Source organism: Corvus brachyrhynchos, unplaced genomic scaffold (genome assembly GCF_000691975.1).
Source record: "Corvus brachyrhynchos isolate BGI_N302 unplaced genomic scaffold, ASM69197v1 scaffold305, whole genome shotgun sequence".
Taxonomy (NCBI): domain Eukaryota; kingdom Metazoa; phylum Chordata; class Aves; order Passeriformes; family Corvidae; genus Corvus; species Corvus brachyrhynchos.
This window is the reverse complement of record NW_008239284.1, coordinates 2479467-2498846: the sequence shown is the minus strand read 5'-3', so window position 1 is coordinate 2498846 and position 19380 is coordinate 2479467. Positions and strand designations below refer to the sequence as shown.

At 48.6% G+C, this 19380-nt stretch overlaps 1 protein-coding gene across 1 annotated transcript in view; it reads right to left on the bottom strand.

Annotated features, from left to right (window-relative positions):
* Window positions 1–1261: 1261 nt before the first annotated feature.
* The window catches only part of PAPPA (pappalysin 1), a 182364-nt gene continuing 164245 nt past the window's right edge, over window positions 1262–19380 (bottom strand). The window contains exons 21-22 of the mRNA XM_008638326.2: window positions 15780–15878; window positions 1262–4951 (exon numbers count right to left, since the gene is read on the bottom strand). Coding sequence (XP_008636548.1) covers window positions 4844–4951; window positions 15780–15878 — 207 coding nt within the window. The 3' untranslated portion in view covers window positions 1262–4843. The remainder of the gene's footprint in view (window positions 4952–15779; window positions 15879–19380) is intronic.

The window sequence follows — 19380 nt, the reverse complement described above, 5'->3', positions numbered from 1 at the left end:
CCCCAGGTGGCAGGAACAGCCCAACACCAAATCCCTGTTGCCCAAATTGACTGTAGCTCCAAGGAAATGTATCTTGGGCCACCTGGACCTGCTCCTGCTGATGTTCTGCTCATGCTCCCACTGAACTCAGTGGTCAAGGTCTTGCAGGGAAATGGGACAGTTCTGGGGGCTTCAGTGTGCCCAGCATATAAGGTCACCTGGAGGCAGGAGTGCTGCTGCACCCTCAGCAGGGAGATGGCCTTCCCCAGAGGATGGGGTAACATGTAAAAAATGTAAAACAAATCGGCTCAGCTGCACCACTGAGACCAAAACAGGGCCCACAACCATGAAGATATCTAGAGATACCTAGAGTGTATCTCTGCCGGTCATGTGGTCCTCTCCCAGTGATACCAACATGCCCATCAACTCTCACTGGAGCCTCCAGGGATTGGGCAGGGGAGGGCAAAATGCTGCCGAAAGGCTGGGAATTTCCATGGCATCCAAAACAGTTCAAAGGCCAAACTTCCAGCTCTGAAACCCCCCTGAGCATCCCAGCCTCGGCTGACTTCACCCCATCCCCTCCTGTCTTCTAGCTCGGCCTTGAATGGGCACAACGGGCTGGAGTGTGGGAAGGGGGTGGTCAGCACCCCGCTTCCCCAAAATGGGAATCACCTGTCTGCTCAGGTAGCAGCTTTGTCCTTCCCCCTTCACTCCCAGTCTCTCGCAGCTCTCCGGGATTCAGACTGTGCAGTGCTTCTGAGTGCAGTAATTAGAGCACAGTGAAATACTGGTTAAATGTGTATGTACAGTTGGATAACGTAAAAATAAGCACAAATACACACTTAAAAAAATAATCTGGAAAAAAAAAAAAGCCAAACTCTGCCCCCTCCCTCCCCCCACAAACAACAATATACCAGGGGATAACCCCTTAGCCTTAGTTCCTGGACCTATCACAACGCACGAGGAAAACAAAACCAGACAATGTTATAAAACCTCACGGTACTTCTAGGGAAATCTACACTCAGTATCTAGCTCTCTACTCAGCTGGCAGAATCGGTGTTTTCCTTTCAAACACACAAAAATAGGCTTTGCTCTTCTTGGATTTGGAATATGCGGGTTTTCTTTTCTTTTTCTTTTCTCCATTTTTTATGGGGTTTTGTTGTTTTCTTTTTTTCTCTCCTATTCCTCTCTGTAAAGCCTCACATGTTATTTCTTTTTTTCCCCCACTTGAATCACTTGCAGCAAGAAACTTTTGTTGGCTATGGGGCTTTCTTTTTTCTCTCTCTTTTTTTTTTCCCTTTTTTTTTTTTTTCTTAGACACAGGTAAAACCTAGAACAAACCGACAGTTACAACCAAGTGAAACCGAAACCGGAAGGGAGGTAGCTGGAACCCGATTCCAAGAATCCTCTGGTGCCATCCTCCTTTCTCAGCCTGGGGGTGACAGAGGAAGATGCAAGAAAAGCAGGAGGACACCAGCTCAGCCTGTCTGCTAGAGGGTGGGGAGGGAGAGGGGTAGCAGCTGATTGGAGTTTCCCACCCCACCGTGCACCATTCACCGCTTTCTGCTCCAGCTTTCCCTCCTGCTGGCCATGGACATCCCCCACAGCCTGGTGGCCCCACATAAGGTGCAGCCCTGGCTCACTATCTGTGACAGAGAAGATCTTGGCACTAATGTGAACTGGACTTCATGAGCAGCTAAATTTCACCAGCACGAGCACCCTCTTCTCCTCCCCCAAACTTGTGGTTTGATGTTGTCCTACGCTGCCAGTTCAGTGGGTGGAGGTGGTGGGTGGTGTCCCTCTCACCTTCCACCCAACAGCCACCACAGTCAGGGAGGGTCTTTCCTAGGACTCCACTGGGCAGTTGAGGCCCATACAGTGATAGATGACCCAAGGATTCAGCTGGCCTTGCCCAAGGTTGGGAGCACAGGGGACAAGAGCTGAGCAGGTGGCCATTCCCCATGGCTCCCCTCTCAGCATCCCTCTGGGTGCTTGGTAAAGCACCTGGAATGTAGAGGGGATTTGCCCCAATGGAAAAAAAAAAAAAAGCCATTGGATTTAACATGACTCAGGGCAGAACTTTTTCTACTCCTGATCCTGTCAGCCCTTCTGGAGGAGATGGACAGTGCCAATGTGGCAGTTAGAAAAAAAAAAATCAAATAGCAGCATGGAAAGCCTTCCCGTGGGAAAGGGAGTTGGGGCACACCAGGACTGCAGGAGGGAAGCTGAGGAGTGAGGCTGTGCTGGTGAGAAGCCACCGTCTCCCTTGAGCTGAGGTCTCTAGCTCAGTAAGCAGGGGCAGGTCCTGGCTGGCCAGAGGGGCTCAGCTGGCCTTGAGCTCCTGCGAGCCCACAGCAGCAAGTGGCAATAATGTCTGTACAGACCTGTCTCTCCTGGGCACTGTCCAAGTGGGAAAAGCAGATGGGAAATCTCCTCCATGCTGAGCTCCACACTGGGAAGGGCATTTTCAGGATGCACTCAGGAGCTGAACTGAGTTTCACCCTGCTGGGATGAAACCCGGGTGCGATGGAGAGGGGGAATCATGCCGAGATGCCTCAGGCACTGAGGACATGATGTGTTGTCAGTCTGAAAGGCTTTTGGGTTTGTGAGCTTTTCTGAAAGGATGGGTGGCACATAAACAAACTGCCAACAGAACAGGGGAGGGCAAAGGGAGCAGAAGGAAGCAGCAACCTTTGCACAGTTATTTACTTCCCATATTAGTTAGAAGGCAAGGGGCAAAAGTGGAAGCTTATGCCACTGCTCTCTAAGCTGAAGGATGCTCAGTCTAACTCCATGGAAGGAACCCTGATCCCACTGCACCTCCCTTTCCACTACATCTCTGCACAGAGAGGACAGAGCCATCCACACATCTCCCATGGCCAGGCCTTCTCTAGGAACAGCTGGAGCTTCACAACAGAGAGCTCCTCACCTTCTTAACGACTATCACCTCTCCAGGCCTCTACTTTAGTTCTTGAGATTCATCTCTGGTTTATTCCAATAGAAACAACCCCAACAGTGGGTAACAAGAACCTGGTTCCTTGCACCTACTGCTCTATCAGTTTTCCATTTCTAGTTCTCCAAACCATTTTTACATCCATCCCCATGAGCTAAATGACCCCTCCCCTTACCATTCTGCCTTGCTCCAGTGCCTAAATGTTCAATCAAGCAGGAGTTAGAAAAAACCTTTCTGTCTTTACCTAGTAGATTGTACAAGTCAGGACAGTCCCGAGGAACAAGCAAACTTAACACTGGGAAGGATGCTCTTTTGGATGTGTGTCCTTCCTAGCAGGAGCTTGAAGCAGCAGACACATGCCCAAGCCACACTAGAAAGACCTCTGGGATTTCCCTGGGATGGGCTGCAGCAGCAGCAGCAGCAGCATTGGATGCCCTGGGTATCTCAGTGACTCAGTGTAATGAACCCCGTGAGGAAGGGAATCACCAAGGGTCTGGCACATGTTCCACTCTGGGCTGAAGTAGGAGGATGACAGGGAAGTGTGAGGTCTGCTGCAGCTAATGCCCTTCTTTCTGAAAGATTACAAGCAGCTAAGCTCCTCGTCTATCCCAAGTGTCTGACCCACTGGCCTGGCAGCTTAATACTAACAAATATGGCCAAAAGTCTAATACTGTCTCCTGCGGGCCTTTCCTCATGGCAAGTGTCTCCTCCTCCTCTTCCCCTCTCCCAAGAAAACAGGAGCATGAAGCGGTTGTCAGATACAGACCACCATAAGAGTGGGGTGGAGGAGGCCTAGAGAGCCACTTGGCACGGTGGAGACCAGAAAGCAGATTCCTTTGGCTGGCTGGCTGGTGTCCTGTTTTCTTGCCCCAATGCTGAGGAAGAGACCAGAGGGTTTGAAAGGCAGGTTGTAGGTAAGCTTTAAGGCAGATTGTTTGGTTGCATGGGGTTGTTTTTCACCCTGTCCTGACACAGTAAGGAAACTATTTGTATGGGACATAGCAGCAGGAGTAGCAGCAGCAGACATGCTCAAATGACAAGGGCGGGCGCGAGTTCCCCTCTCTGCTCCTCGGAAGCTATCAGCCATGTTCCTCAATGCCAGTCCTTAGACTCCCCACTCCCTGACTCCACCATGGGACCACCTGCCCAGCTCCACACAGGAACGTCCCAGAAGCCCTGCAGGCTACAACAGGGCTTTTTGTTGGCTCTTTGAGGGCAGGGGGAGAAGGAGGAGCTGTACAGAAAGGCCACTGCAGTCTGCTGAGCTCCCTGGCTGGAAGTAGCATTCCTGTGAGGAGCAGACGCATCCCACATCTCGAGCTGGCTGGGCGCCTGGCAAGTCACTTGCCAAGAGGCCCAGCCCTGTGGAGATCCCACCCCAACCACAGTGCCCCGAGCATGCGATACCTTGGCATTCAGCATCAGAAAAGGCTCAGCTTGGAGTCCTCCAAGAGCTCAGCCTCTTCCATGAACGGTCCGAGTTGTGAGTGCTGGGGAGGGGAAAGTGTTTTTGCGTTGATCATAATCTCTCACTCTTTCTCTCTCTCTTTCTCTACTTATTTCTATAAATATGTGTACATAAATAGTTTGTTCCTCGCCTTGAATCTAGATATGAACTGTTCAAATTAGATGGGCATAACATGCTGTTTTGATACATGAAAGTCATCTCGACTTGACTCTTGGTTGTTTGTTTCTTGTCATCACTATTTGAGATATAATTAATACATAAACCCCTACTTTGAGTTCTCCTTGGACAAAAATTAAAGGCAGACTGGTTGAATTCTAAGGGTCCCTGGTGCAGAAATGCCATCCAGTTAAGCAGCTAAATGTTAAAAACGATACCAAAAGGGATGTGGTGTCTCTCCTAGCCTGCCTTGAGCAGTGTGGTCCTCCTTTCCACGTCACTTGGCGTTACCCAAGACTGAAGCCACGGAGGTCTTTCTGGTTGTGCTCTTGGGCGTTGGGGTCCCGGCAAGCACACTCTCCTTGTAGGTCACAGGACATAGGAAATGGTGTCACCTGGGAAGGAAGCCAAAAACACAAAGGCATGAAGGAAGGAACACACCTACAGCAGCGTGGAGAACAAAAAAGACCTCTGTGGTGAAATCTTTAGAGATCAGCTGCAATCTTCAACTATGTTATTTTTTACAGTGATTTATGTTAGTGCTGAGCTGCTGCTGCACTGAGGCTCCCAAGGCCCTGTGGTTTGGGTGCTGCTGCTTTACTTAAGTCCATTTGTGCACTTAATTATGAATGTTCTTGGGTTCAATTCCTCAGGAGCAGAACCAAGCACTGTCTCACAGATCAGTGAAGTCCAGCAGAGACTTCTCTGAACACCTCTTGTGTTTGAGGTCAGGAGATGCAGCTAACGGGCACTGAGGCACAGCAAAGGAATGCAGTGGGGGACGGCTGCATTCACCATCTGTTATCTCTCTGTGACCCCTCTGGAGAAGCGTGGGAAGGAGCTGAAACAATAGCCTGCGATGCCTGGCCACTGAAAGCTGATTTGGGCCTCTTGCACCACAGTATTCACCTGCAGAAAAGGGGGTGGCAGTGGGACAAGCGTCTCACTTGCCCTGAAGTGAATTCCCGAGAATTTCTCCCATCTGCACAGACTGAGCAAATGACCTCATTCCCCTCCTTTACACTCCTTCAGAGGCAGTGTCACAACCTGTTCCAACGTTCCCAGCGAGGGCTGTGTGTGTGCTCCGTCTGCTCCCCCCGGCTCTGCTGCCACACGTTCACTCTCCCTTTCACAAACTCTTTTCTCCAGGCTATGACTCCTGAGTCTGCCTGTTCCCTGTGCATCACCCACAGCACATCTGGGAATGTGGACCCAGCATTGTGCTGTCATCTCCACCTAGACCTTCCACACGAGTCCCTGCCTGTCCCTCTCCAGGATGCCTTTCTCCTGACGCACACAATTTGGGAAGGAGGGGTGTGGAGCTTTGTTTCACAACTGGGGAGCCTAAGGCAGGGACATGCTGACAGAGACACTAAATAGCCAATGCTCATCACCAAATCAGGGCTTAGAGAGCCTCTTCCCCTTGTTTTTGACTCCATTCACAGAAGACCTGACCCTCCAGGTGGAATAGGGTGATGACTCCTCATCAAGCCATGTCCTTGGTGACTTACGAACTAAATAACCAGTGAATAATCAGAATCTACAATTGCGCAAATATGGAGATTGCAAAGAGAAGAAAGAGTCCAAAAAGTTAAAAGCAAATGAACCCAAATAACTGGCAACTAAATAAGTTTATAAACTGCAGAAAACAGTAGGAGCTTGAGGGTCACTTGATCCAACAGAAGCCAGCCCAAGCAGGATTGTCTCATATCACGGTGTTATGAATATTCTTAGATAGGAACACAGAGAAATCTGCAAACAATGGGGCTTGGGGAGGAGGCTGAGGATGGATTGTTTAATGACTGAATTAAAATACTGGAAAGGAAAAAGAAAAGATACATGCAAAATAAAAATTGAGTTTTTCTGTTCAGTGTAGAAGGAAACATTTTGGTTTAGATTATCTGCTACATTTCAGGTTTGACCTTTCCCTTCAGGACAAACAAATAAAAAAGGCTATTTCACAGCAAAAGTTATGTCTTGAAATAAAAACTTGTTTCACTTAGAAAATGCTCAAGCAAAACATTTAAGTACGCCTGGAGTTTTCCCCTATTTTTTTTAATCCTGAATCATTCAGTTCAATCTGGATTTGGCAATGATTTTGACTTAAGAAATCCTCCCTGTTGTACAATGAAGCTACTGGTTGGAGGCGAGACCTCGGAACCTGATTCTTTCATTTGTCTTCATCAAGCTTTTTCCTCTCCCTGGCCTGGATTCCCTGTTTGCCTGTAACAAGCTGACAGAGGCGATTAAGTGGCCTCTTCATTCAGAGGAGAGACAGGGAAGGTGGATCCACACTTTGCACTGAACACAGGTCAACCACACACCCAATTCAGGCATTTCAGTAAAGTGTCTGAAATTAGTGGTGACAGCCTACTGCACTTTGTCTCTGCTGCTGTCCAGGCTTAAGTGGGATGTGCTGCAGGCATGGAGATCCCAAACATGCTCCCATTTCACCTGCAGGAACATCAGAGCCAGGAGAGAGAGCCCTGCATGGCTCTGCCTCCAAACCACCAGCTCACATTCCCCTCACCTCCTCTGTGCTGAAACAGCAGCCTTAGACACCCAAACTGGCATGAGTTTGATGTTGCCATAAGTGCTCTACCTCCTTCATTCCCTCTCCTCCCATTTCTCCTGGTGAATCCCTCATTTTCCTCTTTGCTTTATCACAAGCTGTGCTCAGCCCTGAAGCAACCTGGAAAGGTGCACATAGGAGACTGGATTGCTGCTGCATTACAGCCAGTTCCTGGGGAGATGCAGCCCCTAGAGAAGAAATGTCTGGCTGTTTATTGTCTCCCAGTAGTGGTCACGGACAGAGGAGCAGAAGCTTTCTCTGAGGCAGAGCTGTGGCCCCCAGAGCACACAGCTTCGTGGCTCAGCAGCAGTTTCCAGCAGTGGGTAGCCTGATGGAGGAGGGTTTCTTCCTGATCAGATCAGTCTTACTCACTTTATGTCCCTTATGAAGGCTTTTTATGCAATTCGATTTTTACAGTGCTATTGTCCAGATAGATGAATTGTTTTGTCTTATGGCAGTGAGCTCCAGAGATCAGTTTTCTATTATGTGAAAAGGCAGAGATTTCTATGGGTAATGAGCACAGCCACTGTCATATTAGACATGACAAAATTCTCCAAAAACTTAGCAGTAATACAGGGTTTTCCACTTTAAACAACATTTACAACAAATACACATTTGACTTCCCCAAGGACCTGATTTCCATAGGTATTTAGGGAATCTAACCCACACACAGAATCTTCTGGGACTGTCTGGAGTACCCAGCTCAGAGAAACTGTAAAGCCCCTTAGAAGAAGGACTGTCTGTTGCCTTGGGCTCACACAGTGACAGCCCCTGGAGTACACAGCCATGAAATAGAGCTGCTGGATGTGCTAGAAATAATAAATGCTGAGCCTTTCACTGAATGATAGCCCATTTAGGTGTGGAGCCCAGATATACATACTCCAAGATTAACTACCTCTTTTCTTTTTAAACAGGTCTGTGAATGCCCAACTCATTACCAGAGTACACGACCTGCATTGAAATTTCCAGATAGACCCATTGTAGAGCCAGGAGTGAGGAGTCAGCTCCTCTTCCTTCAACACTCCAAGCCCTGCATTTCACCTACATCCATCTCCCCATGCAGAAAACATGGAAAATGTATAGGAGGGCGAGAACAAAAAGCTAAAAATTAAGCTTAGGGCCTGTTTTGGACACCTGATGAAGTAATGCAAATTATTGTATGCTCAGACCAGCTAAAATAGGATGAAAAAGACATAAGTGAAGAACACAGCTCCACACACCTACACACACAGCACTTGGAGATGATCCAAAACAGTCATGGCACTGGATCAACAGTGCTCAGGGGAATGTGAGTCACACCAGAACCACACCGGACCACAGACTATCCATCATCGAGAGAAAAGAAACACCACCTCCATCATTCCCATCACCTGGAGTGTGCAGGACATGACACATCCTGCTCTGAACCTTGTGGAGCAAGGGCAGCAGGTGTGGGCTTATAGGATGGGCAGGAGGCTGGCACAGACACCCAGGTGTAACTGACAGGAGATCCAAAAAACCTCGACCAACTCACCACCATCACTGCACTGTGCATGACCCCAGACTTCCTTCTCCACCAAAGCATTAAGCATCCTTTCCCCCACTGAGTGATGAGACATTGGATAAAACCCAAGCTGCCTCTTAGAAACAGGACTGGATTTGTCCTGGATGCCATGCTCCCAACTGTGGGAACAAAGAAAACGATGCAACAGAGCAGTGCAGAATCAGGATGCAGGTCGTGGAACGAGTGAGAGGTCATAACTCCTTGCTACATGAACCTATCTGAAGAGGCTGGTGACATCCCAAGGCAGATCCCTGCTGAGAAAGGCCAGTCTATAGGGAACTGGTGGGAATGTTGACAGGAGAAATCCCAGACAGGCACAGGGAGGGATGGAAAACAGCTCTGCAAAGGCTGTGAGCTTGTCCCTCACAGAGTCTGGTATCAGGCTGACCTGGCTCTGCCTCCTGCCTGTGCCTGGGGTTGGCTCACCAGGGCAGGCAGGATCGGGCCCAGGGAGGGGGAAGCAGGGGAGGAGGGCTGCAAAGTGTTGGGAAACAGGCTGTTGTTAGATTTCAGCCCCAAAGTGTTTGCGAAATCTCCCAGACAGGCCTCACTGGGGCTGTGGAGGCCCTGCTGCAGGCAGAGCCTCGGCAGGCAGTGTGGCCTGGGAGGGAAGTGTGGCAGCCTGTGCTGAGTGTCACAGTCCTGTGCCTCCCCAGAGCCTCCCAGCTCAAACACCAGGGAGTATGCTGTTCCCTGACAAGGCCCTTGTGGGATAAAAAAGCATCTTGGAAGGGTCTTCCCAGTGGTTTTCAGCATTGAGGTCACCAGTTTGAGATAACACAGCAAGAGCGAGCCCCCTTTTAGCTCTGGGCACTAGTATGTGGGTTCACACCTAGGGCACTGCTCTAGAGGGCCTGGGAAGACTAAGCTGCTCTCCATGCAGCGTATGCAGTTCTAAAAGCTTGAATTTTTGTTAACTACCCCACCATAACTGAACTTTCCCCCAGTGAAACCAGCAACCATGGTGTATCAAGATGTAGCTCAGCTGAACCCAACAGATGCTCTGCTCTCTCCATCGTGTGCGAATCAGGAGCAGCCTCACCAGAACCAGTGGGAGCAGAATGGCCCAAAGCCAGCAGGGATTCCCGGGAAAGCCCAGCCCGCATGGATCCCGCATCCCCGCCTGCCGCGGAGCAGAGCGAGGGAGCCCGTTTGCCAAACCACACGAAGCTCAGTTGCTCAGCAATCAGCTGTGCTTCCTACTCTCGTGCTACTGATTGTGCAAACATGAATGTAATTAGTCTAAATAATCACCAAAGATTTAATAGGAGCCAGACCACCCAGAGGCCAAATAGCTGGCGGTGGAGCAGGGAAGGTTTGTTCGCTGTTTTTTGTAACACTTGCTAATGAAGTGAGGTCGGATAGCAAAGCAAACACCCTCCACCAGCACATCCCCTGGGAATGCCGTATGTTGTGGGAAGCCCCACGTCCCTTGAAGCCAAGAACAGTTCTCTCAGGATAGGCAACATGTGCTACTACCATCACTGCTTTTAATTTATCGACGCCTGGAAAGCCTCCCTGAAGGATTATGAAACCAAGCTCTGAGCCCCAAAATAAGCTCCCATCCCAACCAACCCTGACTGGAAACGCTCCTGTCACATGGCAAACAGCTACAGCCACTGAGCCTGTGACCGAGGGCTGGTGGGGAAGTGAGTTCACCCACACGTCGGGGAGAACCCGCGTGCTTGGAGCGCTCAGCCGCTTCCAGAGGCATGAAGCAACACTCAGCATTGCAGCCTTCCTCCCTGCTCACCCACCATTCACTGTATCTCCCTGGCTAATTATAGAGCTGACAAACACACCCAGCTGGGGACAGGAAAGGAGTTGGGAGCAGCATCGTGGCAGGAGCATCAGTTCTTCTGGATAAACAGAATTTCCTCAGCTGGGGTGGTCGCTTAAGCTTCTAATGGCACCAACTGCCTCAAAACCATGTTGTGACAGTGGAGAAAGATCTGAGATTCCCTAAGACAGGTCTGTGTTGCAGTCAGAGAGCTGGGAGAAGGTGCTTATTTCTCCAAGATACCGAGAAGTGGTTATTTCTGTTGGCTTAGGCGTAGGAGTGCAGACACATCCCCCCCTTCCTGGGGAGACAGGGACAGCCTTTGGAAATCCCTGCTGGAGCCAGCAGCAGCCCCTCAGTTCAAAGTTCCTTTCTTTAGGCCTTGAATTCTCGGCCATAAAGTCTCTGAAGAGGTTTTGATAACTCGCCTATCTTTTAGATAAGCAAGGCTTTGGATGAATCCCACACGGCCCTCTATCTACCACAAGTCCTCATTTGTTTTCCGCCGAGGCACTTGCTGGTTTTCCTCTCCAAGGTGTTGGACAGAAATGTCAAGAGGCTGAAGGGACAAGACAATTTTTCTCTTTTTTTACCAAGTGCTATGGGGCAAAGCAGTTGAAGGAAAACCTGAGTGATAGCTGAGTGAGGCAGGTTTTTCTCATGGGAGCTGTAGGTTTAGCCCTTCTGCAACAAAAAGGAAAGGCAGACAGGAAAGACACATGGAAGTTCACCCTTACAAATGGCTGAAGTTGAGGGAATTTTAAAACAGTAAATTCAGTGTATTTAAATCCACAGGGACCAGACTGCAGGACCTTCAACTAGGCAAATCTGCGATCCGAGTCTGGAACAAAGTACGTAAGCAGAGCCTAAAGAAAGACTTTTCTGATTTCTGCGAGGCCTTTTCTAGACAGCCTTGTCTAGGGAAAACTTATAAAAGGGAAGGGGAAGAAAAGAAGTGGAGGAGACAGTTACTGGAGAGAAGATTTCCTGAAATGAATCAGAGGAAACAGCCAGAGCCTCTCCCAGCAGTGCTGCACACCCCACGAGCTCCTCGCAGGTGGCCAAGAGCCCAGAGACAGCCAGTTATGCCCAGGTTATTTACTTCCCTCACTTTGGCAGCGTCACGTATGTAATGTTTTAGAAAATAGTGTCTTCTTTTATCTGCAGCAGGATACAAAGCGAGAAGCAGCTTCCTAGAGCAGCCAGGCAGAAGGGAGCTGGCAACCTGTGCTGGGTCAGGAGGGGAGGAAGATTAAAAGGAGATGGGATTTTGCTTTGTCCTTCACGGAAGACTTTATCCCCTCCAGATACACAACAGAAGCTTTCTCTCCCTTGGAGGTTGGCCGGCAATGGCCTTCCTGTCTCTCAAAGCTGCTCCTGGGTCATGCACAGGGCAAGCTGTGAGCAGCACGGCCCCGTCCTCTGCCCCAGCAGCAGATCTGCCATCAGCCCCCTGCTCCCCGCACAGCCTGCCCGTGTCCTTGCTTCCTTGGGTGGCACTCGTCCCTGTGCCAGCCCTGGCTTCTCGCCCGCTGCAGGGCGACGCTCATCAATTAGCGCACAACAAATAATTAAGCTGATGAATGTCTCTTTTTCCTGCTTTCTGACTGCACTTGCCTCGAATTTATGCCCAGATTATGACTGAATTTATTCGTTGCCGCTTGTTGCATTCAAAAGAGGCCTTTAATGATTTCTTTTAAGCTCTCCAGCCTGATTGTGAACAGTGCAGGGCAAATACTCATTATTTCCTATCTAAGCAGCAGTGCTGATTAGTCGGTGCTTGGTCAGATAAGTCACACTGCTCCATTCCTCGCTCGCTGACGGAATCCACAAGGTCATTCACTGCTGATGCTCAAATGCAACGGGAAAACATGGGATAAACATGGAAGTCCCTTGTGCATTTTCACGGCAACAAAACGGGAGCATGCAAAATCTCACATTAAGTAAGAGGGCTCAGAATTAAAGTGAATTTGGGTTGAAGCATTTTGCTTTTAGGCAGCCTGTTCACAGCACCGTGTGCAGCCGAAAGCGTGTTTGGGAGGGTAGTGGGACTGCAGTGAAACTTAAGTCTTGACAGTTTGCGGACACTAAAGATCTGAAGCCAGCTCTTACTCAACTGTTAACTCCTGAATCTTCACATGGTGCAATGTTAATCTTCAGCCCTTTCCCAAAATAATGTGTGGAGTTGCTATGTTCTCTTAAATGTGAACCATGTGTCACCTCAGCAATGGCTGCTGCAGGGAAAAGATGATAAATCTAAAGCTTTTAAAATGTCCTGTGACATTTTGGGAGAAAAACAGGTGTTGCATAAATGTTGGACATTTATGGGTAAACTTGCAGGGGCTTTAAAAGACTGACACATCTGCCACATAGTATGTAACCCTGAAAGAAAAGGAGCAAAGCAGTCTCTTTCATGTGTCTCGCTCTCTCTACAACCATATGAAAATACATCCTCATCTGGTATTGGAATTAACAGAGCTGGACTCGCCCCTCCCTATGTCTCCTCCAGGTTTTTGGCTTTTACACCCAATGTGTATTTTAAAACTGTGCCTTTTTAAGTAGGTGGCAAACTGTGCTGGAAGGATTTGGTATGCGGAGTATTTTTATTCAGCTCCCTTTTCTCTCACCTTTCATTGTTTTTCCCTTTGGAATATCTCCTGTAACGCTCCACTCATAAACCTCTTCAAAGGGAGGGCTGTATTTGAACAGCCTGGCCTGAAATCTGGTCTCAGTCAAAGGCCTCAGATGGGAAAATAACTGGGAGAGCCAAGCCCCACGGCCCCACGGCTGCTGCTGCAGGTGTCGGCAGCCACTTTGCAGGAGCGAGGTTCTCCCGCTGCCTGCTTGACTCTGACCCCACAGCCCCCCTGGCTGGGTTATTATTCCCCCTTTTACCCTATAAATGTAATAAACTGTGACTTAGCATCTTGCTTTTAGTGTGGAAGATCGAAGGAGAAGGTGGTTTTTCTCACTTCTCCCAGGCATCTTGTTCAGCTCCTGGAATGTTGTTGGTGTTTTGGGAGAGAGGAGGAGAGTCTGGAAGCCGAATGCATGCCAGAGATGTGATGGACTCTGTGTCTCAGCCCTGAAACTGTGTGATGTCTAGGATGGAGCATTCTAAATTGCCAGGTAGGGCAAGTCTAATTCCCCCAGTCACAACAATCCAGTTCCCAGTGAAGTCTGTGAAAGCAGACTTAACTCCAAACAGCTACAAAACCTCCCCCTCCACGGGGAAAATCCATCAGACGTGTGACCAGCTGTCTGTCTCTGACCATTTGCCCTTTGTATCGAGCAGTTTTAGCACAGAAAACAGTAACCCAGTGGGCTACAAAGTGCTTCCCCTCCTTGGGAGGTCACTTGGTTTCTGGGTGGCAGGGAAGCAGCAGATATTTTGAGCGTGAGTCGCCTGGCTGGTAAGTGTTCACAACTCTGTGCAGATCCCACTCTGTCTCAACTCCCTGCCCAGCAATAAATTCTGCTCCCAAACCTTAATCCTATCCCTTCCCCCCTCAATTCAGCTCTCACATCCCTTGTGTTTCAGCCATGCCCTTAGCTCCTGTCTTGATGGGGCTGGTTTGGGTCGGTCCCCTCCCAGGGACCTCGCTTTTGTTCCTCTGACACCGCTTGGGATTTTTCATCGCCTGCTCTCCAGCCTGCAGGCAGTGAGATAAAGTTTCCCAGGCAGGCTGTTTTGGGAGGAGAAGACCTACACCATGCTGAGCTACCGGGCACTTCCAGCTCTGCCCTCCCGGCTGGTGGGAGGTCAGCGAGCAAGCTGTGCTGCTGTTGGGCTGCTCCTTCCTAGGAGGTGGAAAATCAGCCAGAGATAGGAATCTCTTCTTGGAGACAACTGAAGATGAGCCACTGTCTGTCATCCTGCTCACCTCTTCAGTGGCTGTTTCACCAGGGAGCCCTGTTTGGGCTCTCCATGCCCTACTCCACCCGTGTGGAACAGAGGAGCTCCCCTGCCTGGGCTTCCCTGCACTTGGCTCCCAGGACTTCTTTTAAAAGAAACACCACGATGCAGGGGAACATTTGTCCAAAAAGACCACAGCTAGGGAAACCACCTCTGTCCCTGCATTTTCCCCAGAGGAGAACTTCTCTCCTTCCACTTGCCAGGGCATGTCCATCTCCCTTCCCCGTGTTCCCAGGGGGACCAGAGAGAGCCCACAATGCTGAACCAAGGAAAAGAAGCCTCAAGCCAAAGCAGGCTCCCCTGCAGAGAGGACCTCCTTCCTCAGCTGGGTGACATGGATGGTGCCATACGCTGAGCCAAGTCCCCTTGGGTTTTATTATTTATTAATATGTACCGGAATCTTAATGTAGCTGGATTTTTCATTCCATTCTACACTCAAATCTTGATGATAAGGTAAAATATTTACCTGGCACAGGCTAAAATTTGCTTTCTTTTTTGAGGGGAAACTAGTTCTAAATACCTCCTGGTTAGAAACCTATAAAATGTTGTAGTGCTCCAAGCCACAACCTCTATCACTCCAGTCATTGCCTCTGTCAGTGGCCAGAAATGTGTGTTAAAGAAGCATAAAAAAGGGGGATGTGTGTGGAGCGACCCTTCCCCAGGCTCAAGCAGTCAAGGGTTCAAATATTCCTCAGCCAGAAACTGCATCCAGATCACAGTGTCTAAGAGTCACTGATGGAGCAAAGCTCCACAAATTAGTCTGTTCTTTTTTTGACTTCAAATATATTTTTGTTCTTAATAATACTCTGTGGCAACACATCCTATTACTCAAACACACACTGTGCCAATAAGGATGTTCTTTCATCTGTTTGGATCCTCCTTCCAGGAAATTACCACTTCACCCCCTCATTGCTGAGTGATAAAAACTGGTGGATTTTACTTTCCTAAGCATTCTCCCTACCTTAAATAATGATTTTTTAGATCTGTGTCATTAACTTGTCACTTTTTGCAAGGCTCTGGTCTATGTGGTCTCTGTGCAGAAAATATTTGACATTTCCCCCCAGGCCTGTTGCCCTGCTCCACATCCTTCTCTGTCCCACTCTGGGATGGGACAGCCAGCAGCAAGCCAGGTACATGTGGGTACACATGGATCAAAGAACAGATCCACAATGATGCTTTCTTTTTACTCTCTCTTCTTTTCCTAATGGCTCCTAACCTTTAGTTTCCCTTTGGAGCATTGAGGATGATAAATAAACCAGTAAGAACTCAGTGCCTATGGTGAGCTGAGCTCAAGAAGGCTGAAGGTCCTTCCTTATTTGGACCTCCCTTATTAGAGCAAAAATAATCTTTTTCCAGACACAAAGCAGCACTCGACAAGGAATTCCCATGAAAAGAGGAAGGGGCATCCCTACCTTTTTGGTTTTGACTGTTGAGGCACAGCAGTCCCCACCATCATAGTTGCAGAAGGCTCTGTTGTTGATGGAGTCACAGTAGTTGTCCCCCATGAAAGGCTGAAAAAGGAAAAAGCAGGAGAAGGCTGAGAGTGTGGACATGGATGAAATGAGCCCCTTCCTTATGGAGACAGGGTGAGAAAGCTGTGGCTGGAGAAGAGAAGGTTGTGTGGAGACCTCACAGCAGCTGCCAGCATCTGAAGGGGCTACAGGGAAGCTGGAGAAGGACTGTTCATCAGGAACTGGAGTGACAGGACAAGGGGGATTGGCTTCAAACAGAAAGAAGGGAAATTTAGGTTAGATGTCCAGAAGAAATCCTTCCCTGTGAGGGTGGTGAGACCTCGGCACAGAGAAGCTGTGGCTGTCCCTGAATCCCTGGAAGTGTCCATGGCAGGGGGTTGGAAGTGGATGATCTTAAGGCCCCTTCCAACCCAAAGCATTCTATGATTATTCTATAATTCTAAAGCCTGTAACAATATTTCAGAAGAAAAACACAAAGATTTGAAAGAGCCATAGTTCGTAACATACCAACTGCCCCAAAAAGCAAGAGATAATTATTCCCCTTTCCCTTCAAAGCAGACAGAAAAAAAAAGGACAGTAGATGGAAGGGAAATGAGCCCTTGTTGGCTCTTCACATCCCACATAAGAGGATGCTTCAGGAATATTAATTTGACTAGGCCCAGAGACAGCATCCAGGCATCTAAAATTGTGGCACCTTTGATAATTTTAAGCTAACCTTCCTAAACTGTGTGGGATAAGAAGAAGGTTATGCATTGCAGCAAAATGGGCTTGCTTTTAATAGCTGTGCTTTTCACCACAGTTCTCCTGACTGTGCAACATGTGTCAGCAACGAGGGCACAAAAAAAATCACCAAGAGGAGTGGAAGAGGTCTGAGCTCAGCACAGAGACCATGTTCTCCTGTTCTCTGAACAGCAGTGACTGCGTGGGACCTTGGCCATGACACGTGATCTTCCTCCACTCCACAGCTCAGAGCTGGGATAATGGCAATTATTCAGAGGGACGCTGTGGAGAGCTGTTAAGCAAAATTAATAAATCACCTTGAAAGAGAAAATGTGGTCACTAGGCTGGGCAATGTGATCACTAGCCTGTGTGCTGCACAGGGCCTGAATAATAACCATGATTCTGAAGGAAAGGCTTGAAGTCTTTCATTGTACATTGGCGTCTTCTTGGTTGGTGAGTACAGAAGCCTTCCTTGGAAGTCTAAGCTGTGCCTGATGGTAAAAAAGGCCCATGGCAGGTGTGAGAACCCCAGGCAGCAATGAAAGCTCACAAAAACGGATGATCAGCAGAGAGCAGAGTCATATCTCTGTAACTCTCCTCACATGCCCAGGCTCATGAGGCCATTCCCATTTCATCTGCTCTTTGGAAAATTCACTTATTCTGCACTGAGAAAAACACACCAGGGACTCTCCTGCAAGAAGGCATCATTGCAGAGCAGGCAGGGTGGCTTGGGGAGGTTTCCTGGAAGGATTTTGCAGCAATTGCAGACCCAGAGTGTCCCAGATGATGGATACGTGAAGAAGCAGCCATGAGAGCTCACCATGCCCTCCCCAGAGCTCGCCATGGCCACACTCATCAGAGTTGAAATGAACTCCACGGAGCGGGGCAAATGCACGCTTTTACTGCTGATGTGCTGCAAATTTAAATATTTCTATCAGGTAGAGGAAACCCAGGCAACAATGGCAATATCAGACCACAGCAGGACTACCAGGAGGTGACAGACTCGTTGACTGTCACTTGTTTAATTACGTGCAGATACTGCAAATGGTGACAAGGAAATCAGAGTTACAGCATGAGGCTGCTGTCCCTCTAAACTGCCTTAACTCCACTGATTTCCACAGATATTGATTTATTTATACAGGCAAAGACTTCGACTTGCAAACCCCCTTCCAATTTAATTAATATGCTAAGAGTTAAAAGGGAATGATTTATAAATAGATGGAGAGAGATTTTGAGGCCAGCCTGGTCATACTGAAAACCATGAACTTTGCTCAACCTCACAGGAAATTCTGCAGACTTCTCCATGTTTCTCTTGTGTTGCCTGGCTGTGCCTGCTTGATGGGAAAACTTGACTTAATTTCCATCCCTATGCCTGCATCCTATACCTATGAATGCTGGAAAATCCATAAAGAAACTAGTGGAAGAATTTGCTCTGGCACTGAGTTGACAAGCCAGTCCTTTGGAGGAGAAGAATGGGATGAAAAGCATCTATTCTGATTTGGGACCAAAATCCTTGCTTGGAAGACCCTGGAGGCCTGGCTGTGGGGGGGAGAGGTCTCTGTAGCTCTTCATGCATGTCTTAGTGCTCTGATTTTTTTGGAGGACTGTACAGGTAATCCAGAGGAACTCATTTGCTACAGAAACACCCAAGTTAGGTGCTGACAAGTACGGGGCTGACTCATAAACCTCTGTTCCTGCCACTAGGGAGCGACAAAAAATCACATTGCAGCAGCTGCCGGGGTTCCCACTGCGATCACCAAGAGCCAAATAATGCCCCACTTACAGCCTCCTGTTCACGGAAGCCTCCCTAATGTTAAGGATGTCCATACATTAGGGGTTGTACCAGCTTAATAGCCCAGCATTATTGACCTACTGGCTTATTAGTCTCTGTTTCCATAGTCATGGGGAAAAAAAAAAGGCTTGGTGAAGATGGCATTTTTCCTGAAATCTTAATGCCAAGCTCTGGCCCATCCATGGATCCTGGAAGCATCATGCTCTAAAAACGATGCTAGAGGCCATTATCAATTGTCTGGGCAAAGCCTTCCCAGATGATGGATTGCGATGCAGTGACACTGCTGAATGAACGTTGAAAAGAAGAAAGTTCCTATTGATGCACAGGGCTCTGGCAATTAGCAGTGATGGAAGGGAAGAAAATGCTGAGAAGAAGCCTGTCAGTAATAATGGCTTCTGGTAAATTATTACATCATTGCAAAGTTTGTCTCAGTAACAACTATCCTTAAACCCAGTGGTGCATCAGCACCTGAATGGCATTTTTTAATGGTGCCTGGATGTTATTTCAACTCTCTTTGGAGAATGGGGGCACCCAGCCAGCCTGCATGAATGCGATGCGTGAGACAGCTTATGACATTCAAAGCACTGACAGCAGAATGCTTTTCATTTAGGGAACAGCTAGACAGAAACTATTACACTGTTGGAGAGTTATTACCCTCTTGGGCCCAACATTTGTATGCGAAGGAAACCTGTCTTTCACTTCAAGACAAATCGCATCCCACAGCAGTGTGGTCTGGAGCTCTGTGTCACATTTAGGAATTCGCTCCCATGTTCTGACACTTTGGGCAAATAACTTCAGTGTGCTGGGGTTACTGGGTGCTGAGAGCCTGGTCAGTGTGGCAGAAAGTCAGGACGTGTGGGGGAAGACACAGCTCTGCCACTGCCCATCGCTGTCTGTGCCTCAGCCCGTGAGCCATCTCATTTCTAAAATGGGCAGGGAGCTTCCCAACCTTCCAGAGGTACCACAAGGATCGACTTCTTGATGTGGGTGAGATACTCAAGGGCTGGCATGATGGAAACCACAGGAATG